The 25,326-nt window shown below is 43.3% G+C and overlaps 1 protein-coding gene across 3 annotated transcripts in view; it reads right to left on the minus strand.

The window, feature by feature from the left end:
- TOM1L1 (target of myb1 like 1 membrane trafficking protein) overlaps positions 1 to 25,326 on the minus strand; it is a 65,023-nt gene that overhangs the window by 30,763 nt on the left and 8,934 nt on the right. For all 3 annotated transcript variants that reach the window (XR_005721675.1, XR_005721676.1, XM_040244297.1), the window contains exons 4-7: positions 17,249 to 17,398; positions 16,319 to 16,444; positions 15,227 to 15,319; positions 13,990 to 14,106 (exon numbers count right to left, since the gene is read on the minus strand). Coding sequence is in view for 1 of the 3 variants with exons in the window: in XM_040244297.1 (XP_040100231.1) it covers positions 13,990 to 14,106; positions 15,227 to 15,319; positions 16,319 to 16,444; positions 17,249 to 17,398 (486 nt within the window). In the remaining 2 variants the exon portion in view is untranslated. The remainder of the gene's footprint in view (positions 1 to 13,989; positions 14,107 to 15,226; positions 15,320 to 16,318; positions 16,445 to 17,248; positions 17,399 to 25,326) is intronic.

The following is a 25,326-nucleotide window of genomic DNA, read 5'->3' on the forward strand; positions in this document are numbered from 1 at the left end:
TCATCTCTCAGGCTCTCTCAGAATCCATGAGTCACTTGAAGTCCTTTTGCTCCGGCCTAATTAATGACACTGGAAGTTTCCCACTCGTGGAGGGAGGTGCTGGTTACTACGGAGCTCTTCTGAGGACAGTCCCACTGGAAGGGTGTCTTCCTCCTGGGGTGGTGTGAACCTCAGGCGGCTGACCCCACCTTCAGCATTGGGCTGTGACGGTTCTCCCTCTTCTGGTCCTCTGATGGTCTGTCTAGGTTCTCCTGTAATCCTTGGAATTTAATTTTCAGACTGTCGACTTTAAAAAAAAGCAGTGTGAGAGTTGTGAGTGAAGTTTTAGTTGGGGCAATGAGCGACAGCGCCTCAGACAGCTCTGAGAAACTGTTTCAGAGACGCAGGGAAAGGACAGTATGTATGTGATTTTGGTAAAGGGGCAAGTGAAAAGAAAGTGTGAGTTGCTCGGTCATGTCTGACTCTGTGACTCCATACACTGTAGCCCACCAGGCTCCTCTGTCCATGGGATTCTCCTGGCAAGAATACCGGAGTGGGGTGCCAGTCCCTTCTCAGGGGATCTTCCCGACTCAGCGACTGAACCCTGGTATCCTGCATCGCAGGCAGACTCTTTACCGAATGAGCCACAAGGAAGCAGCTGGTAAAGGGGAAGGACATGCAATGAAGCACGTATTTTTTGTAAGGTTTCTGCTGGTCTCGTGAAGCTTCTGTGAGTCATGAGAAAGAGTCAGTCACCATGAAGGACTTTACTGCTTTTCTAGATATGAGCAGATAAAAGAATTGGGCTCATAAAATTAGCTCCTGAGAACATCTAACTATCTGAAGAGCCGTCCTGCCGGTTTCCCGGGGCACAGGGTGCCTCATTTCTGCTTTCTGCCCTGAACTCCTTCAGCGGGTATTGAAGGTCAGCAGCTATAGCAGCACATGAGTTAATCCTTGCAGGGGGTGGATGGCAGGTGCCCACTGCAAGTGCCAATTTGTAGTTGACAATATTTTGACTGTTGTTAAAAAGAGATTTGGGAAAGAGATGAATCATTTTAACAAGCTAAAGAAAAAAAAAAAAGATTGATTAGCTAGTTCGGGAGGAAGGAAAAAAAAGTGTCTATTTCCCAACTCTCACAGTGGACTTCAGACCCTATAATACTTCTGGACAGATGTACTCTGTATGCCCTGCGTTGCTCAAGGGCCCTTGATGCCTCTCATCCGGCCCCCACCCCAACTCTGAGGAGCCCCCTCCCGCAGGCTCCTGCAGAAGCCTCCCAGGGGCTTAACAGGGGAAGCCAGGCAGGGAGCCAGTGATGTCTGGGGGCCCTGCTTCACTAATCGGTACCGTTTACACAGCTGTGAGAAAACCTCTGAAAAAGTACAAATTAAAAAAATTATTTTGTTTCTCCACAGTTTATCTTTGCCAGTTTCATTTTTAGATTCCTGAACCAAGACAGGTTCCTTTCCTTTATTTCCATAAATTGCATCATATTATTTTAGATCAACCATAGTGAGGTAGGATATTACGAAACAAGAAATATATATTTGGTCTTCATCGCCAGTTCCTAACACAGAGCTTCTAAAACCCTTGGGATTTCCTGAGTAGTAAGTATGAGAGAAACAGCCTTTGTTATACTTAGTAACTCCCTTTCAACCAAGCAGTAGTTTATGCTAAGGAGGTAATTCTTGGCGGACAGGAGCGGCTGCCTGAGAAACCGACCTGGGATCAGGGAGCTGAAACTTGCAAACCAACCCCACAACCTCCAGGAGGGGAGGGGAGGGGACGGAGACTGCCTTAATCACCAGTGGTCTGTGACTAAATAAATCCCGCCTCTGTAATGGAATCTCTATAAAACCCTGAACAACTGGATTCAGAGAGCCTCTGGGTGGTGAACGTGTCCAGGCGCTCGGAGAAGAGTGAACCCCAACTCTGCAGGGATAGAGCCCCTCTGTCCAGGACCTTCCAGACCCTTCTCTGCATGTATTCTTGGTCAATGAGAAAAATGCTGCCTGCCCCACTGTAAACAAAGGGTGCTGCAGCTGTCGACTTAGAAAAAGTGGTCACAACCTGGAAGCTGAGAGTTATGTTTCCTCTGCTGGGAATTTTGGGGACTTCAAGTCTGGGAGACAGCATCTCCAGTGACCCGGAGAACTGTTCCAGGAGGCGGAGTGACGGTGGGGGAGGAGTCAGGTTATACAGAAGCTTGCAGCAGGAGCAGATAGTCTCAATATCAAAAGAATACTATGAACTAAGGGAAACCAGGTATCTCAAGTTAAGGAATTTAGCACTTTTCTATAAATGGGAAGAAGCAAGAGTCTGGGCTTACTGAAATGGTTCCTTTCATTTGCAGCTCACTATCTGGGGCCAGCATACAGTGGTTTTATTATTCACATCCTTAATTCCTTGCTCACCACAGGGAGCAAGGGCAGTTAGCATCAGCAGGGCTGTTGGATAGCAGGCAGTGTTCTTCCCGGGCTCAGAAATTCACATCTGGTGGGCCAGCAACCCAGACGGCTGTGACCTCCTTGTTCATTGATATGCCAGGAAACAGTCCCTTTCACAGAGCCAGTGAGCCATCACGTTACAGCCTCCCCAACGGTGAGCCCTGAGGGAACCAGGCTAGAAGCAGGATGCCTGCCATCTAGCAGTCGGCCTCTGGAGCCACCCCCACCCCCAGAGCAGGGCACGCTGGCCCCAGATAACCAGGAATGATTTCAGAGAGCTAGACTCCTACATCCTCCCATACACAGAAAAGCACTACCTTTCTTAACCTGAGAAACTTGGTTTTCTCTTTTAATCAATTACTTTATTGATGGCTATGCTGGGTCTTCACTGTGCACGTGGCCTTTCTCTAGCTGTTGTGTGCGGGCTTTTCGCTGCAGTGTGTCTCTTACTGAGGAGCACGGCTCTATCATGCAGGCTCAGCCAGCAGCTGCAGCTCACGGGCTCCACGCGGGCTCAGCAGCCGTGGAGCACAGGTTTAGCTGCTCTGCAGCACGTGGACTCTTTCTGGACGAGGACAGAACCCGTGTCCCCTGCATTGCCAGTGAATTCTTAACCCCTGGACCAGGGAAGCCCTGGTCTTCTTTAACTAACAGTAACCTTCTGATGTTCTTGGAGAAGGAAATGGCAACCCACCCAGTATCCTTGCCTGGAAAATCTCACGGACAGAGGAGCCTGGTGGGCTGGTGTTTATGGGGTCACAAAGAGTTGGGCACAACTGAGCGACTAACACACTTTGATGTTCTGGCTACCTGGTCTTTGTTACAAAAACTCTCACATATGTCTCCTCCCGGCTTCTTCAGAGTAGTACCTTAGAGCACGTGACAAGCTGTGTCTTGGGCCTAGGCCCTCAGTTTTGTCCATCGAATAAAACACAATTCTAAACTTTTAGGTTGAACATTTTTCAGTTGACATCATCCGGCTGTTTGCCTGTATACTCTGCAATGAACTGATAATAGTAAGCAAAGTGTCTCCCTGGATGCTGTGAACATTCCAGCAAACTACTAAACCTGAGGAGGGGATCACAGGGGCCCCCAATTTGATTTATAGCCAAAACAGGGCAGAAGAGTGGGTAACAACAACTTGTGATTAGCATCTGAAGTGGGGACAGCTTTGTGGGACTAAGCTCTTCACCTATGGGGTCCGTGCTGCTTCTGGGTAGATAATGCCCAAATTACTTTATGTGTGGGAGAAAAATTCAGACCTAGTATCCAAAGTGTTGTCAGTAGAGAAATAATTTCCTTTTATGATGTTATTTAGATTACTACAAAAAGTTCAAATACTTGTCCAATTTCCTTTTATGATGTTATTTAGATTACAAGAAAAAGTTCAAATACTTGTCAAAAGAATTTAAGAACAGCACTCCCCACACCAGATCTCTATGTGCTACTATCAAAAAAGCATAAGAGAGACAAATAAAAGTGCACATTCAAGAGGTTCCATAAACAAACTGACCGAGGGCCAGAACCATTCAATTTGAATTGGCCGTGAGTGTGTTCTAAGCTGGTTTACAGCCCAGTCTCTTTACGATTCAAGGCAACACACAGCCCTAAGCTCTGGCATCAAAACAGCAACCAACAAATCAGCATTATCCTAGCAAAATTCAACCAAACATCTGGACCCAAAGACTTGGACACAAAAAGGCATTTAGGACACTCTAGGATAGCAGCAAATAAAACTGGATTCACACATTTGAACGGGATATTTCAGTTGGCATCTTATGAAAGGCCTGTTAGCCACAGATGACACGAAAGCATGACAGAAAAACCCCATCACTGCATTTGAGGGCTCTGAACGGCTGGGGAGACTGCATGTGACTAGGAATATTGCCATGTCCCTTCTTAAAAAATATTATCTGCTACATACCCTCCTACCTTGATACCAAAGTTTATAAAATTTAGTTTAACATGCTCAATATCATGAGTCACAAAATTTCTATCTGTAAACAACCTCAACTGTGGATTTTAAAAAATAGATTACTATATAGGAACTCTAATGATTAATTTTATTTTTAATCTACTCATCATATCAGTTTAGTTGCTCAGTCGTGTCTGACTCTTTGCGACCCCATGGACTGCAGCACGCCAGGCCTCCCTGTCTTTCACCAACTCCTGGAGCTCACTCAAATTCATGTCCATCGAGTAGGTGATGCCATCCAGCCATCTCATCCTCTGTCATCCCGTTCTCCACCCGCCTTCAATCCTTCCCAGCATCTGGGTCTTTGCTAATGATTCAGTTCTTCACATCAGGTGACCAGATTATTGGAACTTCAGCTTCAGCATCAGTCCTTTCAATGAATATTCAGGACTGATTTCCTTTAGGATGGACTGGTTGGATCTCCCTGAAGCCCAAGGGACTCTCAAGAGTCTCCTCCAACAACACAGTTCAAAAGCATCAATTCTCCGGCACTCAGCTTTCTTTATAGTCCAGCTCTCACATCCATACATGACTACTGGGAAAACCATAGCTTTGACCAGCCGGACCTCTGTTGGCAAAGTAATGTCTCTGCTCTTTAACATGCTGTCTAGGTTGGTCATAGCTATTCTTCTAAGGAGTAAGCGTCTTTTAATTTCAAGGCTACAGTCACATCTGCAGTGATTTTGGAGCCCAAGAAAATAAAGTCTGACACTGTTTCCATTATTTCTCCATCTAGTTGCCATGAAGTGATGGGTCCGGATGCCATGATCTTAGTTTTCTGAATGCTGAGTTTTAAGCCAACTTTTTCACTCTTCTCTTTCACTTTCAACAAGAGGCTCTTTAGTTCTTCTTTGCTTTCTGCCATAAGGGTGGTATCACCTGCATATCTGAGGTTATTGATATTTCTCCTGGCAATCTTGATTCCAGCTTGTGCTTCATCTAGCCCGGCATTTTGCATGATATATTTTGCAGATAAGTTAAATAAGCAGGGTGACAATATATAGCCTTGATGTACTACTTTCCCGATTTGGAACTAGTCTGTTGTTCCATGTCCAGTTCTAACTGTTGCTTCCTGACCTGCACACAGATTTCTCAGGAGGCAGGTCAGGTGGTCTGGTATTCCCATCTCTTTCAGAATTTTCCACAGTTTATTGTGATCCACACAGTCAAAGGCTTTGGCATAGTCAATAAAGCAGAAGTAGATGTTTTTTTCAAACTCTCTTGCTTTTTCAATGATCCAACAAATGTTGGCAATTTGATCCCTGGTTCCTCATGAATCTCCTCATACACAGGATTTACATAGACAGAAACCAAGTCCAATGATAAATGACTTGCCCATGACTAAGAACTCCCAAAATCATTACCAAAATGATGTAATATTCTTAAGTAAAATATCTTAAAAATAATACACTTAAAGCCACTGATCCAAAATACTGATTGTTTTTCAATGTATATTATACTCTGTTGTTCTACAGGATATTGAGATACTTGGTAAATGGATAGTCTTTGGTCAACAAGTCTGTAAATCTCAGGTTAAACAAAGACTCTTTGAACAGATGAAAAAAAAAAATACTCAACAGGGTATTCACCCTGGTAGTCCAGTGGTTAAGAATCCACCTTGCCATCCAGGTGACTTGAGTTCAACCCCAAGTGGTAGAACTAAGATCCCACATTCCACAAAGCAACTCAGCTATGTGCCACAATGACTGAAGCCCGCCTGCCCCGAGCCAGGGCAGCACGACCAGAGCCCACGTGACGCCAGCACGGAGCTGGCGCTCCAGAGCCCGCGTGACGCCAGCAGGGAGCTGGCGCTCCAGAGCCCGCGTGACGCCAGCACGGAGCTGGCGCTCCAGAGCCCGCGTGACGCCAGCACGGAGCTGGCGCTCCAGAGCCCGTGGGCCACAACTGTGGAGTCCTCATACTGCAGTGAAGATCCTACGGGCCACAACTAAGACCTGGCCTGGCCAAATAAACAAACATGGTAATTAATTCAAAACCACTCAACAAAACATTAGCCAAATCTAGCTACACAAAAAGAATCATACACCATGATCAAGTCAGATTCACCCCAGCATCACAAGGATGGTTCAACAAATGCAAAATCAATGTGATACATCACATCAACATGAGATAAGACAAAAAACACACGATCGTCTCAGTAGATGCAGAAAAAGCATTTGATAAAATTCAACATCCATTCATGATAAAAACACTTATCAAAGTGTGTAAAGAAGGAACGTATCTCAACATTACAAAAGCCATTTATGACAAATCCATAGCCAACATGATACTAACTGGTGAAAAGTGGGAAGCCTTCCCAATAAATCCTGGAACAAGACAGGATGCTCACTCTCACCACTGCTTCAACACAATATTGGAAGTCAGAATCAAAGCAATTAGACACACACAAAAAAGAAATAAAATGTATCCAAATTGGAAGGGAAGAGGTAAAACTGCCAGTATATATGCAGATGACATGATACTCCATATAGAAAACCCTGAAGACTCAAGAGATAAAACTATTAAAACTGATGAATAAATTTAGCAAGGTGAGCTGCTGCTGATGCTAAGTCGCTTCAGTCGTGTCCGACTCCTGTGTGACCCCACAGATGGCAGCCCACCAGGCTCCCCCGTCCCTGGGGTTCTCCAGGCAAGAACACTGGAGTGCGTTGCCATTTCCTTCTCCAATGCATGAAAGTGAAAAGTGAAAGTGAAGTTGCTCAGTCGTGTCCAACTCAGCGACCCCATAGACTGCAGCCTACCAGGCTCCTCCATCCATGGGATTTTCCAGGCAAGAGTACTGGAGTGGGTCACCAGTGCCTTCTCTGAGCAAGGTAAGCAGGGTACATTATTAATACATGGAAATGTGTTGCATTTCTTTATACTAACAAATGAAATATCAGAAAGTAAAAAACAACAATTAAAAAAATTTAAAGTCTCATAAAAAAAATACTAGGAATAAGCCTAACAAACATCATAAAACTGAAGATAAAACTGAAGATGATTCAAGGAAACAAAAACATATCCGATGCTCTTGGATTAGAAGAACTATTACAGTTAAAATGGCTATGATTCTCAATGCAATCCACAGATTTAGAACTATCCCTATCAAATCACCCATGACTTTTTACAAAATCAGAATAATCCTAAAATTTATATGGAACCACAAAAGACACAGAATTGCCAAAGCAATCCTGAGGAAAAAGAACAAAGCTGGATGCATACCCTGGGCAGACTTCAAACAATACTGCCGAGCTCCTAACCAAACCAGTGCGGCACTGGCACAAAAAACAGACTTCTAGATCGATGGAACAGAATAGAGTCCAGCAGTCAACCACAGTCACACCTACAGCTATGTAGGTCACACTACGCCTAGGGTCGGGTCCTTTGACAAAGGCAGTAAGAATAGACAGTCTCTTCGGCCAGTGGTGCTGGAAAAGTTGGACAGCCACATGTAAACCAATGAAGTTAGAACGCACCCTCAGACCATAAACAAAAATAAGCTCAAAATGTCTTAGAAACTTAAACATAAGACATGACACCATAAAACTCCTAGAAGAGAACATAAGCAAAACGTTCTCTGGTGTAAACTGCAGCAGTGTATTCTTAGGTCAGTCTCCCAAGGCAATAGAAATAAAAGCAAAAATAAACAAGCGGTATCTAATCAAACTTATAGCTTTTGAGCAGACAAGGAAACCACAGTTCAGTCGCTCAGTTGTGTCCGACTCTTTGTGACCCCATGGGCTGCAGCACGCCAGGCCTCCCTGTCCATCACCAACTCCCAAAGCCTGCACAAACTTATGTTCGAGTCAGTGATGCCATCCAACCATCTCATCCTCTGTCGTCCCCTACCACAAACAATACAAAAAGAAAACCTACAGACTGGGAGAAAATATTTGCAAATGATGTGATCCACAAGGGATTAATTTCAAAACCAAATAATAATATACTGAGTTCATAAAACTCAACAACAACAATGACAACAAATGAACATCTCAATCAAAAGATACACATCTGGCCAAGAGGCACACAAAAACGTGTTCAACATCACTAGTTATTAGAGAAACGCAAAGCAAAATGGCAATGAGGTCTCATCTCACACTGGTAAGAATGGCCATGACCAGAAGTCTACAAATAATAAATGCTGAAGAGGGTGTGAAAGGAATGTAAATTTGATGGGAATGTAAACTGGCACAGCCACCATGGAAAACAGCATGGAGGTTCCTTAAGAAACTAGAGTAACCATATGACCCAGCAATCCCTCTCCTGGGCATATAAAGAGACGGTGAGAGCTCTAATTCAAAAAGAAATGCAGACACAATATTCACAGCAGCACTATTTACAACACCCAAGATATGGATGCAACCTAAGTGTCCCTCAGCAGATGAATGGATAGAGAAGATGCTCCCAAGCTGTGGTTTGAAATCCTCTATGCACCACAGGGATACCACAAACTCAAACCCACTGATGGTGGGTGTGGGTGGCAGGGGCTTCTTGAGGGGTCTATCTGACTCTTCTGTGCTCTCTGCAGGTAGGCTTGCATAGATATAGCTTGAGAAATGACCTATTCTTTTTTCTTTACCCACTGGCCACAGCACGGTGACCCCTGGATTAGAATAAACAATCCAGGACACTCGAGACTGCCCACAATGAGTACACCACAGAACACAAAAGGAAATGAAAGATGCTCTGTGACTACAGACCGGGGAAGCCACAGGAAGATGGAATTAGGTGCAGCTAACTAACAACTAAGGCATGACGACCCCTACCCACGCCTCTCCCCCCACAGGAGACCAGACAGAGAAGCAGAACTATCTGTGTCCAGGTGGGAGCAATGCTTGGGACAGAGACAACCAACACTGTTTGCCGTTGCTGGTAGCGTGCAGAAAAAATAGGACATATATATTGAGCTGCAAGGAGATCAAACTAGCCAATCTTAAGCGAAATCAACCTTGAATACTCGTTCGAAGGATTGATGCTAAAGTTGAAACTCCACTATTTTGGTCATCTGATGCCAAAAGCTGACTCACCAGCAAAGTGCCTGATGCTGGGAAAGATTGAGAGCAGAAGGAGAAGAGGGCATCAGAGGAAGAGATGGCTGGATGGCATCACCGAGGCAATGGACATGAACACGGGCACACTTCGGGAGACGGTGAGGGACAAAGAGGCCTTATGTGCTGCAGTCCATGCGGTCGCAAAGACACAACTGGGTGACTGAACAACATATAACTCAGAAAACTACCTACCAATACATCCCACCCAGAATCACCCCATGCTAATGATGCTGTTATTGTTGTTTAGTCATTAAGTCATGTCCGACTCTGTGATCTCATGGACTGTAGCCCACAAGGACCCTCAGTTTATGCGATTTCCCAGCCAAAAATACTGGAGTGAGCTGCCATTTCCTTCTCCAGGGGATCTTCCTCACCCAGGGATCAAACCCGAGTCTCCAGCACTGGCAGGCATATAACACTGAGCCACCAGGGAAGCACCATGTCAATGCTACATAGTCTGAAAACTGCAGCAAACACAGAAATATGCAGAAACAGGACCAAGCAAAAGATGTAGCAATGGTGTCTTCCCCTCAGCATGTGCAAGCTGGGTCACAGAGAATGCAGACCAGCTGTCAGAGGTCTCCCACACAGAATGAGCTGGACAGACTTCCCGGGCAGTCCAATGGTTAAGGACCTGCCTGCCTGTGCAGGGACACAGGCCTGATCACTGGTCCTGGAAGACCCCACATGCTGCGGGGCAACTAGGCCCACGCACCACAACCACGGAGCATACACACCTAGAACCCGTGCTCCACATCAAGAGAAGCCACCGCAGTGAGAAGCCCGTGTGTGGCAGTGAGGATCCAGTACAGCCAAAAACGAATTAACTACTCTTAGAAAATGAGCTGACTATCACTAATCTGTCCAGATATTTGAGGAATAAAATGAAAGAGGTGAGATGAAAAAGAGAACTTGCACCCAAGGAAAGAGAATCCACAGAGCAAATGGAAATGCATCTTTACAGATAATTATCCTTAAAGATAAAAGGGGAAAGCTCATCCATGAAAGAGCTACTATAGTGAAATAAATTCTTAAAGTGAAAAATTGTTGAAATAACAAATGGTGCTGGGAAGACTGGACAGCCGTATGTCAAAAATGAAATTAGATCATTCCTTAACTCCATATACAAAAACAAGCTCAAAATGAATTAAACACCTAAATGTTGGACTGATCACTTTACAACTCTTAGAGGAAAACAGGCTGAATACTCTCTGACATATATCACAGCAACATCTTTTTAAATCCATCTCCTAGAATAATGGAATAAAGGCAAAAATAAACAAATGGGACCTATTTATGCTCCAAATTTTTGCATGGCAAAAGAAACAATAAGCAAAACAAAAAGACAACCTTCAGATTGGAAGAAAGTATTTGCAAATGATGTGACTGATAAGGGATTAGTCTCCAAAATTTACAAACAGCTTTTGACACTTACAGCATCAAAACAAACAACTCACTCAAAAAAATGGGCAGAAGATCTGAATAGACGTTTCTCTAAAGAGTACGTACAGATGGCCAATAGACATATGAAAAGATATTCAACATCACTAGTTATTAGAGAAATGCAAATCAAACCTACAATGAGATATCACCTCACACCAACAGAATGGCTATCATCAAAAAATCAACAAACAACAAATGCTGGAGAGGGTGTGGAGAGAAATGGAACCCTCCTGCACCGGAAAAAAAATCTATGACCAATCTAGACAGCATACTAAAAGGCAGAGACATTACTTTGCCGACAAAGGTCTGTATAGTCAAAGCTATAGTTTTTCCCGTAGTCATGTATGGATGTGAGAGTTGGACTATAAAGAAAGCTGAGCGCCGAAGAATTGATGCTTTTGAACTGTGGTGTTGGAGAAGACTCTTGAGAGTCCCTTGGACTGTAAGAAGATCCAACCGGTTCATCCTAAAGGAGACCAGTCCTGTGTGTTCATTGGAAGGACTGATGCTAAAGCTGGAACTCCAATACTTTGGCCACCTGATGCGAAGAGTTGACTCACTGGAAAAGACCCTGAAGCTGGGAGGGACTGGGGGCAGGAGGAGAAGGGGACGACAGAGAATGAAATGGCTGGATGGCATCACTGCCTTGATGGACATGAGTTTGAGCAAGCTCTGGGAGATGGTGAAGGCAGGGAAGTCTGGTGTGCTGCAGTCCATGGGGCCATGAAGAGTTGGACACGACTGAGACTGAACAGCAACAACAACACAGCCACTCTGGAGAACAGTATGGAGGTTCCTAAAAACAGAGCTACTGTATGACCCTGCAAGCCCACTCCTGGGCATATACCCAGAGAAAACCATGGCCCCAAAAGAGACATGCCCCCATGTTCACTGCAGCACTGTTTACAATAGCCAAGACATGCAAACGACCTACATGTCCACTGGGAGACAAGTGGGTAAAGAAGATGCGGTGTACACAAAGGAATATTAACAGCCATTAAAAAGAATGAAATATGGCCATTCGCAACAATGTGGATGGGCCTAGAGAATGTTATACTGATTGAAGTCAGTCAGACAGAGAAGGAGAAATGTCACATTACATCCGTTCTATGTGGGATCAAAAAAGAAATGATACAAATGACCTTACTTACAAAACAGAGAAGACTCACAAACATAGAAAATGAACCCACGGTGGCCAGGGGGAAGGCTTAGATAAGTGCTTTGGGACGGTCATGTACACACTGCTATATTTAAAATGGATAACCGAAAAAGACCTACTGTATAACACAGGGAACTCTGCTCAATGTTACGTGCCAGGCTGGATGGAGGGGCATTTGAGGGAGAATGAATACATACGTACGTATGGCTGAGTCCCTTCACTGTTCACCTGAAATTATCATGACACTGTTAATCGGCTATACCCCAATACAAAATGCTTTGGCTGCTAAAAAAATAGAATTTAAAAACTGTTGAAATAAAACTTTCATTAGCAGGGCTGAATAGACAAACCAATATTCAAGTTTAAAAGAAAGAATACGTGAACTGGAGAAGCTTTGCTAGAACTACAGCACAAAAGAAAGAAGAATCAAAATGTATAAAAGAGATGGGATAAGAAAAACATAACCGAAAGTCTCATCATCTAAACAATGTTCCAAACAAAGAGAATAGAAAGAATACTAGAAAAGAAATATCTTAAGTAAGAGCTGAGAATTTCCCGAACTAAAATAAACATAAGTTGGCAGTGCAAAAGGCCTATCAAGTACTAAGCAGGTTACAGTTTAGGGAAATACACATATGCACACACACAGCTGTACACAGTACAGTGCAATTTCAGAAGCATTAGAGAGAAGACACAACCAGAGAAAACAGACTATAAAACAAAGGTGCAAGAATCCATAATAGCATACTTCTCAATAGCACCACTGGGGATAAGAATGATGAAGCAAGCAATATCCTTGAAGTACTTATGGAAAATAATTCTGTGTCTAGAATTCTGTATTAACCCCTTTTATCTGTTGAAGGATAGTTACTGTTTTTAGAGAAAACTGCGAGACCTTAACACAGCAGCCAAAAGACATCTTTGGACATGTAAACCCTCAAGGTTTACCACTAGTAATGATGTAAGGAAACAGCAGTTAAATATAAGTGGTAATGTTGAAAAACAGCATTTTTACCATTTACTGTTTCCCAAGCAAGTGATAATCAAGAAAAATTTCACTTACTACCAACCAAAGGACTTAAAGGAAAAATAACAACAACATGAGACTTGGGGAGTGGGAATCGCAGAAAAGCAAAAATATGACAAGTTTCTTAACTTCTGGGGAAGAAAAAGATTTAGGAACTGATATTTTTCCCTCTGCTTCTAAAATTATGTTAGAAGTGTGTGCTAAAATTTAAAATAGATAATTAGAACAAACCTATCAGAGGGAAGAAATGGTCTGGATGTAGAGACACAGAAAAGGGTCTGGGAGGGCCCCCACCACGGTCAGAATGAACAGCTGGTGGTCCTTCACATGCTCATGCAGATCCAAATGCACGGTCCACTCACTTGGTCCCAGCCTCAGCAATGCCTCTCTCTCCGAACCTTCCCAGAAACCCTCCCCTTTCTCCGTGCCCCCCACTCCAGAACCTACAGTATGATAAATACATTTCCATTAGAGCAGCAATTCTATAACACTTGATTTTACAAAACACTCTTGCTTACTAGTCCCAAGTCCCTTAAGGACTAGCCTCCTCATTTCTATATCCTTTACCACACTGTAGTTACTCATTATGTTTGTTGAGTAGATAAACACAGAGGCAACATTACACATTTAAAACAATTACAGACTAACCGAAATTGTATATGGCAAGGCTATCAATGATTAATGTTGTTAAATTATTTATTGCAAGAAGGTAAATACCACATCTAACTTACTACTGCATTTCTGATAAAAGTCATCCATGCATCTTCCTGTTAAGTTTCAAAAATCAAGGAAAGACGTGGGGGGATGGACTAGTCAATGTGAGGGTGTCTTCCATCTCACAGGCTCGAAGTTTAAAGAATAAGAGACACTGTTACCAATTGTCCCTGAAATCATACTACACCTGCAGAAGCTCTATGTCTTCATGGTTCTCAGACCCAGGAATATTCTCCATCAGTATGGCAGACATTACTCTCACATTCATTTTCACCATATCCAATTCACTGTGTAGTTTTCCAATCTGTAGACGGCAACACAAGAACCAGGAAGTGAGACATAGAGAACAACTCTGCTTCCTGCTCGCAGAGAAAACGCTTTTGTAAAATTGAGCACTTTCAAATTTATATAAATGTACATACAATTATTTTACAAGTGTATAATCTGTCACCTTCTAAAAGGTCTTGAGAGCTCTTGTACTACATTTAAAAACATGCTCTAGGAAAGTTGATGAAGGGGAAAAGTCAGATTAGAACCAAGATGGAGAAATGAGAAGATGATCATATCAGGAACCTGGACAAAATTGCAAATGTGAGTCTGGATTTCCTGAAAACCAATGGGGGAGGAAAAAAATGAATGTTTTATAGTCCCACTGTATTAAGGAAAGAAGAATCAAGAGATAATCAGTTTTTTTTTTCCCCTTCCTGGATTAAATTCCAAGAGTAATGAATCACATGGACTACTATATAATACCAAATAATAATAATACAAGGTCTTTTTTTAAAAACTTTGGCCACACTGGGGCTTTCTTGTGGTGTCTGGGCTTAGTTGCCCTGTGGCAGGTGTGATCTCAGTTCTCCAAGCAGGGGTGGAACCTGCGTCCCCTGCATTGGAAGGCGGATTCTTAACCACTGAACCACCAGGGAAGTCCCTTCAAAGTCTTAAATGATAGTTCCTTTATAGCAGGATAGAAATGAGCTTCATTTAATAATTGCTTCTCTAAACCTTTGATAAACAGACAATAGACAAAGCAGCAAATGTAATTCGATTGGCACAATTAATATCAGTTATAAGACTACCATTCACTGAGCTGTCTGAAATGGCATATGGGCAGTCTTATCAGGGGTAACAGGATCAGCTGCTTATATAAACTCCACATACAGCCAAGCCTCCACAAAGCCACCTAAGCCACTAGACAAGCACAACTGTTAAAGCTCAGGCTTTCAGAATCAGGCAGAATTCATGGGATTAATTCCACTTAGAGCTGAACCATCATACACATACAGTTCAGTTCCCTTCTCTGTAAAATGAGGCTAAAAAATACCTCCACCTTATGATAACATTGCTAAGAATAAACAAACTATAGATAAAGTGCTTAGAACTTAGAAAAAGTCATCAATAAATAGAATCATTGCTATTGTTACCTGTTCTGGGACCAATGTAATAGTGGAGATCTTGGGAACTACAGAAGGAAGAGCTGGTGCAGAAGGAACAGATGGTGGTGGATTCAGTGACATCTATGAAACATGGAAATATTATTATTTGAATTAACTTGGCCACTGCAAGCCCATTTTTCCATTCAGATGACTCACTCACTAGGGAGAGTTAGCTCTCAGGACAAAGTCTTCACAAAGGTCAGACTTTGGGATACACATGAATTGCTTTTTCTACCAAGGCAGGACTCACCAATCTACAGAAGGGAAAAACTACTGATTTTACATTATGGAAAGAACTACTGTGTTTACATTATGTTTTTACATTATATTACAGGAAGCCCAGAATTGACTTATAGTCAGTCTCTCAAAGTGTTACAAGTTCAAAACCTGGAAAGTTATTTACAGACTTGAGAATGAATACATGTGAACATAAAGAGACTCTTCTATGGGCACAGTATTAATAAATTTATTACATGACTACTAACAGAGACCCTTGCTGGTCTAGCACCAATCTTTTCTTTTGAAAACTGCCCCTACTCTGCTCTACCTAAACGATTTCTATATGAAGCCATCACATTCTTCCAAGACCTCACTTAACTTGTGCAGAAATGGAAAACTGACCCATGTTGGTTCAATGAGTCCTTTCTCTGCAATTTTGAGCTTTGAATTGAAAAAGCTAAGGCTGCAACATGAAAATGTGGGAGCTATGTTGTCTACCATTAGCGCCACCCAGGGAGCCCTGCTCAGAGTCAGACTGAAGCAACTTAACAAACACATGCATAGCAGGCCCCGCGTGTTGTCTACCGCATGTTGTCTACCACGTGAAGAAAGCTGGTCTGCAAGGAGAGCATAAGCTGATTGTCAAAGGGGAGCAGACAAGTAACGAGGCATTTGAATCTTGGTTCTCTGTTGTTACAAAGATCCAGCTAACACCAGCCTTATTGTGGCCTGGTTATTCTCTGAAATCACAGATTCATCTTTCGGCTTATGCTAGGTGGAGCTAGAGTCATTCCTTTCAATGAAAAAAGACCCAAGCCCTTCACTGTCTTTCTCTACACAGGTCAAAAAAGGGCCTCCTACCTCTTGTCTGGCCGTTTCAGTCTCTGCATCTGATGAAGGAAACTGAACCCCTTTCTTAAGGAGGTCCAGGTACACGTCTTTCACTTCACTGACATCCACACCTCCTGGGAAACCCTGCGACCACGTCTGAATCCAAGAGATGGAAAGTTTCAGAGATAAAAGAGCAGCAAAACAAAGCACAATTCTGAAAGTGACGACCGAAATATCAGAGACGGACAATTACGAAGCTTACTCAGAATGCCATACTTTTGAATGCCATACACAAAATGTACATTTTTTGCAGTTGTTTTTTTGGGGGGTGGGGTGGGGGGGTGGCAGTTACTTGTTTTTGGCTGTGTCACACAGCAGGTGGGATCCTAGCTCCCCAGGCAGGGACTGAAGCCGTGCCCTCGACTGTGAAGGTGCTGGAAGCACATTATCGTAACCACTGGACCACCAGGAAAGTCCAAAATGTCCATTTTTAGAGATTAGAATAATGTAAAATATTTTTAATTATCAGACTGCCATGCCTCAACAATTTAGTGAAACTCTAGAATAGATACTATTGATTGTTTTTTGCTATACTAAATCTAGAATTAATAGACTCTAAAACACCATCTGTAGATCTTTTGCCAAATAACTCTGCAGGCAGTGAGTTATCGACCCGAGAAGATAGTTTCCGCATCTGCAAAATAAATGTATACATCACTATCTCTTCTATCTGACATAGATAAAACAGAAACTGAGAGACAAGTATGGAAAAGACTATAAATTCTTCAGAAAAAGGCCAGTGTCTAATGCCAAGAAATTATTACATGGAAAACAGAATAATAAAAACACTTTGAAGCTCAATTCCAGGCTTACAAAGGATCACTGAACCAACTGGGAGTTAGGAAATTAAGCTTCTAATCTTAGACATTCACTAGCCCATAAGGTATATAACAGACTTACCTTAATGAAATTCAAAATTCTATTCTGAATGTCTATTGGCAATGTGTATCTGGGATTCAGCAGCTTAACTAGACTATCTTTAACAAATTCCTTCTTCACAATCAGAGACTGGAAACTCGGACCACAGTTCTGCATGCACATGTCAATAAGCTGAAGAGAAAAATCAGACATTTTATCTCTTTGGCAAAACCACCTCCAAAATATAAAAATTGCGAAGTGATGATTTCCACCAGCACTCTAATTAATAAACAAAATTTGGTTATCCACTAAAATATATGGCAAAATGTTTGGTTCTGGGAATGTGTGGAAATTTAAGGCATAACGTAATTGCTTAGCAGACACGGTCTTGTTGGGGAGCCAGAACACAATTCTAAGAGCACTGGTAACAATGTGAGGTGGTAATGCCAAGGGCCAGTGGGAGGTGCAAACAAAGCACGCTGGCTCTAGGCAAGGTGACATTCGTCCTAGTGTTTCCAGGGAAGTCCTGGTGAATTCCTATTGCCCCAGCTTTATCAATGACATCATCTCCTTTCACTTCCAAAAACATCCTTGCCTGGATGAAAACTTACACGGTTACTCCAGCTACAGACCTTTACAGGCAGATGTGACCATTTAGGGCCAGGTGTTTAATAAGACTTTTGTTTTTTTTTTTTTCTTTATTTAATAAAAAATTCTTCCATACATCAACATGAATCTGCCACGGGTGTACATAAGTTCAAAAAGGTGGTCCTAAGCTAGCCTTTGAAAAATGGTCAAGAAAAGGATACACGCATATAAGGCAATAGTCTAGACAGGTAAATCATAAAAAAATTTACGTACAGGTGATGGACTGTATGAGCTGTGAGAAGGAAAACAAGTTTTCTGGTTTGTAGAGGCTTCTTTATATCGGCAAACTAGAGACCCTGGAGAACTGAATGGATAAAGTCTGGAGGGGCATCATCCAGACTGTGCAGAAAGTTGTGCGGCAATGTAAAGAATCTGGAGGTTATTGAGAAGGCACCAGGAAGCCACTGGAGGGTCCTCAGTTTGTCACCATCACACCTCCATTCTGAACTTGAGAGAAGGTTGGTGCAGCACCCTACCAAAGCAACTGGAGGGCAAAGACCCTGAAATGATGGAGAGATCCAGCAATGACCCCCTAGTAGAGCATGACGCAGACAGGCTTGAACTAGGATGATGAGGGTATAAGGAAGGGGAAGACATGAGAATTATGAAGGAAGGACTTCCAACAACTAGGTTATTCGTTGACAGGGAAAGGCTGAAAGTTAAATGACTGTTACTCTGCATGAGATTGATAGCACTTTGGATGGAAATCTGGAAGTGGATGGGATAGTATGACTGGCCTAAGGTCAAAATGATGAGTTGAAACTTACACATTTTGAGTTTATAAGTGCTGCAGACTGAATGTCTGTGTCCCTCCCAATTCCTATGGTGAACCTCCTAATCCCTAACATGATGGTATTTGGAGGAAACTAGGTCATGAGGCTGGAGTCTTCATGAATGAGATTGTTGTTGTTCAGTCGCTAAGTCATGTCCGACTCTTTGTGACCCCATGGAGTCCAGCACGCCAGGCCTTCCCGTCCTTCACAATCTCCCAGAGTTTGCTCAAACTCATGTCCATTGAGTCGGTGATGCCATCCAACCATTTCGTCCTCTGTTGTCCCTTTCTTCTCCCACCTTTCTCAGAAAGGAGGGATAAGAGAGATCTCTCCTTGGCCACACGATACAACGAGAAGAGAGCCATCGACAAGCCAGAGGGCGGGCCCTTCTCAGACACTGAACCTGCCAGCACCCTGACCTTGGACTTCAGAGCCTCACGGACTGGAGAAATAGAAAAGTCTATTGCTTAAGCCACCCAATCAATGGTACCTTGTTAGAGCAGCTCAAGATGACTAAGACAAAAGGACAGAGACATTCAAGTGGAGATTTCTGGCTGAGAGCTGTACATGCGCAGATACAGTTCAGGAGAGACTTAAGCCCACAGGGAGTACCTGGGGCTGCCTCTCATGAACAGAGAGGAGGAGGCACAGTGGGATTCAACTGGGAGGCCGGAAGGAGGATCGAGAAAGGCAGCCCAAGAGCAACCAATGGAAACTGAGGCATGAAACAAACAGAACATGATGCTCATAAAGTCAAAAGTGGGCAGGATTTTCAGGACGATGGAGTGTCAAACAGCTAGGAATATGGAGTGAGAAAAACTCAGGTAGGTTTGTTGATTAGTGGAGTCATGAGTCATCGTGAAAAAAAGATTTTCAATACAGCAACAGGAACAGAAGACAGGCTAAGAAAGAATGAGCTGTACTGAAGGACTGCATGCAGAAAGCAGATTTCTGAAAGTGATCTAAAAACAATGAAATCTCTAGTGTCCATGCTTCCACCTTCTCAGAGGTCACAAAGACCATAATATGACCAGGATCGGTATAATCTCTGTAGAAAAGGAGTCCTGAAAATTGATTTTACACCATGCTCTGTATTGTGTCACTTTAATGGCAATACAAATAGAAGAAGATATGGAAGCTATAGTTATAAAGGCATCGCTGCTAAAAAAGCAACTATAAAATATGGAAGCTGAGCACATGCAGCATGTGAAACAGGGAGAACCTTTAACCGAAGGAAAATAAAATTAGAATCCAAAACGTATGAAGATGAATCTATTTTAATACAAGTTGTTTCAAGAAAGACAAGGTGCGTAACAAATGACTTTTTGCTTGATACGCTATTATGATGAGTTTTTATCAGGTGCCTCTAGTTCAATGGGAATTTCTAGAAATACTTCATGTAACCAGTTAAGCAGTCTTCGGCAAAATACTTTGCCTCTAAGTCTCATCTTCCGTAATAGTAAAAGAAATGCTAAACATTCCACAAACCACTTTTTACTGTTGGAGTATCAAGATTTTATGTTAATGGGTAACATGCCCAGGAGGTTACCTATAAAAATCAGAGAGTCAATATGAAATGCTGAGAATGTTAACATCTGGAGATCATAAACCATGCCCTTTGTGTTTTCCCACTGGAATCTAGAGTGTCAGGACCCATTACTTCTATGCTATCACCTCTTTCTTCGTGTCACAGTACCTGTCACACCCCAGCCCACTTAGCTAAACACTAAAACTTAAGAGTGGTGAATTGGAAAAATCAAATACCTTGTTTCTACACATTTTAGAATTGGGCTTTGGTGTAATTTATGTGTTCATATAACCTATGAATATGGAGCTACCCAGGTGGCACAGTGGTAAAGAATTCACCTGCCGGTGCAAGAGATGCAACAGAGGTGGGTTTGATTCCTGGGTTGAGAAGATTACCCTAGAGGAGGAAATGGCAACCCAGTCCAATATTCTTGCCTGGAAAACTCCATGGAGAGAGGAGCCTGGTGGGCTACAGTCCACGGGGCTGCAAACAGCTGGACACAACTGAGCGAATGAGTACGCATAACCCATGAACCAAGAAACCATAATCTGAAGTGGAGGAGGGAGCCCAGGAGGAGGCAACAACTGAGACTGCAGAGTATGCTGATCTGAGGCTTCACAGTTGTCCCTTTGCATGTGGCTGGGCAAATCACTTATCCTGACTAAGCCTCAGCATCATCAACTGCAAAATGAACCTACCTTCCTCCAGAGACCGGCTGTAAGGCTTAAGTGAAAAGTGATGTATATGAAGAGCCTGACAGTAGCAGGACCTTAACAAATGGTAAGTACTGTGATTGCTCACACAGATAATTTCCCACCAAGAAAGAAAGTACTGACAAGCCAAGATAAGTATTCCTTTCAAAAATGTTAGGAAAAAAAGCTCCATGGTCGTTCTATTTCTCATGGTAAATTTCTAAACTAAGCATAGTCACCCAGGCTTTGGGGTCATCCAGAGCTGAAAACCATACCAAGGGAAGGCCACTAAGGGGATGAGCTTACTTTGTAAGTTTCTAGAGGAATAAAGACATTTTACACTAATTCTGAAGTCCCCGTAACTCACCACCTAGGGGGTGCTGCAACTAATTAACTGACTCCCAGGAACCTACTCAACAACTTTCCTCTTCGCAATAATAGTATCTTGCTGAGACTTATCATAACTGACTCATTCAAGTAAAGACTAGACTCTGGCTAAGAGTTATCAGTTCAGTTCAACCTAGATATCCACTGACAAATGAAGGGATAAAGAAGCTGTGATACATATACATAATGGAATAATACTCAGCCATAAAAAGGAACACATTTGAGTCTGCTCTAATGAGGTGGATGAACCTAAAACCTATTATATAGATTGAAGTGTGTCAGAAAGAGAAAGATAAATACCATATTCTAACACATATATATGGAATCTAGAAAAATGGTACTGAAGAATTTATTAACAGCGCAGCAGTGGAGAAACAGACTTATGGACATGGGGAGAGGGTGAGATGTATGGAAAGAGTAACATGGAAACTGACATTACCATATATAAAACAGATAGCCAACGGGAATTTGCTGTATGGCTCAGGAAGCTCAAACAGGGGTTCTGTATCAACCTAGAGGGATGGGATGGGGAGGGAGATGGGAGTGAGTTTCAAAAGGGAGGGGATATATGTATACAAAAAAAAGAGTTATCAGTTCAGTTTAGTTCAGTTGCTCAGTCATGTCCAACTCTTTGCGACCCCATGAACCGCAGCACGCCAGGCCTCCCTGTCCATCACCAACTCCCGGAGTCCACCCAAACCCAGGTCCACTGAGTCAGTGATGCCATCCAACCATCTCATCCTCTGTCGTCCCCTTCTCTTCCTGCCCTCAATCTTTCCCAGCATCAGGGTCTTTTCAAATGAGTCAGTTCTTTGCATCAGGTGGCCAAAGTATTGGAGTTTCAGCTTCAGCATCAGTCCTTCCAATGAATATTCAGGATTGATCTCCTTTCGGATTGACTGGTTGGATCTCCTTGCAGTCCAAGGGACTCTCAAGAGTCTTCTCCAACACCACAGTTTAAAAGTATCAATTCTTCGGTACTCAGCTTTCTTCATAGTCCGACTCACATCCATACATGACTAATGGAAAAACCATAGCTTTGACTAGATGGACCTTTGCTGGCAAAGTAATGTCTCTGCTTTTTAATATGCTGTCTAGGTTGGTCACAGCTTTCCTTGCAAGAGCAAACATCTTTTCATTTCATGGCTGCAGTCACCATCTGCAGTGATTCTGGAGCCCAAGAAAATAAAGTCTCTCACTGTTTCCACTGTTTCCCCATCTATTTGTCATGGAGTGATGGAACTGGATGTCATGATCTTCATTTTCTGAATGTTGAGTTTCAAGCCAGCTTTTTCACTCTCCTCTTTCACTTTCATCAAGAGGCTCTTTACTCTTTGCTTTCTGCCATAAGGGTGATACCATCTACGTATCTGAGGTTATTGAGATTTCTCCCTGCAACCGTGATTCCAGCTTGTGCTTCCTCCAGCCCAGCGTTTCTCATGATGTTCTCTGCATAGAAGTTAAATAAGCAGAGTGACAATATACAGCCTGGATGTGCTCCTTTCCCGAATTAGAACCAGCCTGTTGTTCCATGTCCAGTTGTAACTGTTGCTTCTTGACCTGCATACAGATTTCTCTGGAGGCAGGTCAGGTGGTCTGGTATTCCCATCTCTTGATAGGAAAGAGTTATAAAGCCTGATAACTAAACGGTTTTTAAAATAAGACAAAACAGGCTTCTTGACAAAACCGTACCACCAACTGATAGTAGGAAATCAGAGTCTAGTCAGATCCCAGCGAAGACCTAATCAAGGCTAACAAGTCCATGGAGAACCTAAATGACAGATAATACAAAGAACATTTATAATCGACTTTGACAGGCTCTCATCACTTCACCATGATAAAATGGAAATGTAATATATGAGGATCCATTGTTAAAGAGTTTATTGGTAAACAAATAATTGCCTTTGACAGACACTGGATATTTGTTTCTGTGACTAATTTCTCTCATAATTAAGTCTGGCTTAAGTTTATATTAAAGTCTGTTCTAAAAAATTAAATACACTGCTCCAGTGCAATGAGTAGTCTCAGGTGAGGTGCCTGGGCCATTAAATAAAGAACTCAGGGAAAGCTGCATGAAGCTATCAAGAATCAAAGGCCAATTCAAAGAAATCCAAGAAGCAGGGACCTTAATGAACTCTGCCCCTAGCAATGAGGAGCTATTCTGGCCTTTACTTTGGCACAGGTCTTAGACTCACTTGCTCTCACATGCTGGTATGGAAATCAAGAGGCGAGAATGAAACAGTTACCAGAGGTGGATCAGGCAGCAAGCTGTGAGGAAGGCCTGAGCGATCAGATGACCTGCAGGAGAGAAAGTGTGGGGACTCATAGACAGATGGGGGTGTAAGACACAACACTCGGAAACAGCTCAGCTTCCTCAGGGGAGAGTCCTGATTCGTGCCCGGAGGGAAGGAAGCTGGATGGAGGAAGTGATGGACCAGGGACAGAAAGCCACCACAGACAGGTCAGGTAAGCTGGCTGTAACACAGAGAGAGACACAGGCATCATACAGAATCCACCCCGGTCAGAAGGTGAAACACCGCATGCTGAAATTTGGAAAGCAGCATAAATTTATTTTCTGCCCTTAGGTTCCTCAGTCAATTCTCCTAACCTTCAGCAGCCCTGGGACGTCCTCCATTTCAGGGCACAGCTGTATACCTTTCTACCCCAAATCACAATCACTCCCTGAGTCCTTCCTGGATGCTAGGGGAGGGGGATGGGGGCTGAAGGACACTCAGTCAGTCAACACCTAATACCCTAAATCTTCCACCACAAAGCAGTTGAAGACACAAATGAAACACTGTGACTGTTCTTTCAAGGGGCATGATTTGTTCAGAGAAGCAAGGTGGCATAGGGCCAGGGCATGGAATTTAGAATCTCAGACCTGCACTGAAATCTTGCCTATGCTACTTACAAGTTGCAGGAGGGAAAAAAAAAACCATCACTGAACCTCACCAATTATCAGTTTCTTCATCTGAGAAGTGGAGTCAATAATACAACTTCTTCACAGGGTTGTTGAGAGCATCAGCCAAAGTACAAGTGAATGTCACTCAGTTGTGTCCAACTCTGTGTGACTCAGTGGACCACAGGCTGCCAGGCTCCTCAGTTCGTGGAATTCTCCAGGCCAGAATCCTGGAGCAGGTAGCCTTTCCCTTCTCCAGGGGATCTCCCCAACAAAGGGATTGAACCCAGACCTGCTGCATATCAGGTGGATTCTTTACCAGCTGAGCCACCAGGGAAGCCCAAGAAGATTGGAGCGGGTAGCCTATCCCTTCTCCAGCAGATCTTTCTGACCTGGAAATCAAACCAGCATTTCCTGCCTTGCAGGCAGATTCTTTACCAGCTGAGCTACCAGGTAAAGTACCAGGCAAAGGTGTATTTCCATCACCAACCCACTGTTCTCCTATTTCCCCTGGAGCACCTTACTCCTCTCTCCAGTTCCTTCCACTCCGTGACCTCCCTGAGGAGGCAACCATGGTGAAAGAGAGGGGAGAGGTCCAAAAAGGTGGAGGAAACAATCCCTCTAAAAGTGTATTCTGACCCTAACTTGTAGGGTTTCTTCAGTGACAGCATCATTAAGACTTCATTTCTTTTCCAAGTAAGCAAGAGGTGCTAAGTTCTTTCCCCCCGAAGCTAGAAAAGTGGGGCAAAGCTCAGCTCTGCTCCACAGCCCTCTAGATAACCATGCCCAACCCTCCTAAGGGCAGTCTGATGCTGCTGACAGAGGAGCACCATGGCCCGGTGTGGCGTGGGGCCAGGATGAGGTCAGCAAAGGCACTCAGAAGACATCAGAAAGCATACAGCTCACTCTCAGGCAGCAGGCAGGGTCTGCAAAACGTACCGAAGTGAAACTGGCAACTCACCCAGCAACTATAGGGGTCACACAGCCAAGGTTGGGGGAAAACGGGAACAAGTCAAATAAATGTCCACACCCATATCAAGAAACACGGTGCACAGGATTGTTTCTATCAACAAAGAACTTAATTCAAATTATATCAGGGAGCAGAACTCGGCTGGACCCTAGAGAGCTGCCAGCACCTCAGAATTCCAGAGGTGTGCAAGCAAGGCAGGGAGCTAACAGGGGGACGTTTTTCA

Source organism: Oryx dammah, unplaced genomic scaffold, assembly GCF_014754425.2.
Source record: "Oryx dammah isolate SB20612 unplaced genomic scaffold, SCBI_Odam_1.1 HiC_scaffold_8, whole genome shotgun sequence".
Classification (NCBI taxonomy): Eukaryota; Metazoa; Chordata; class Mammalia; order Artiodactyla; family Bovidae; genus Oryx; species Oryx dammah.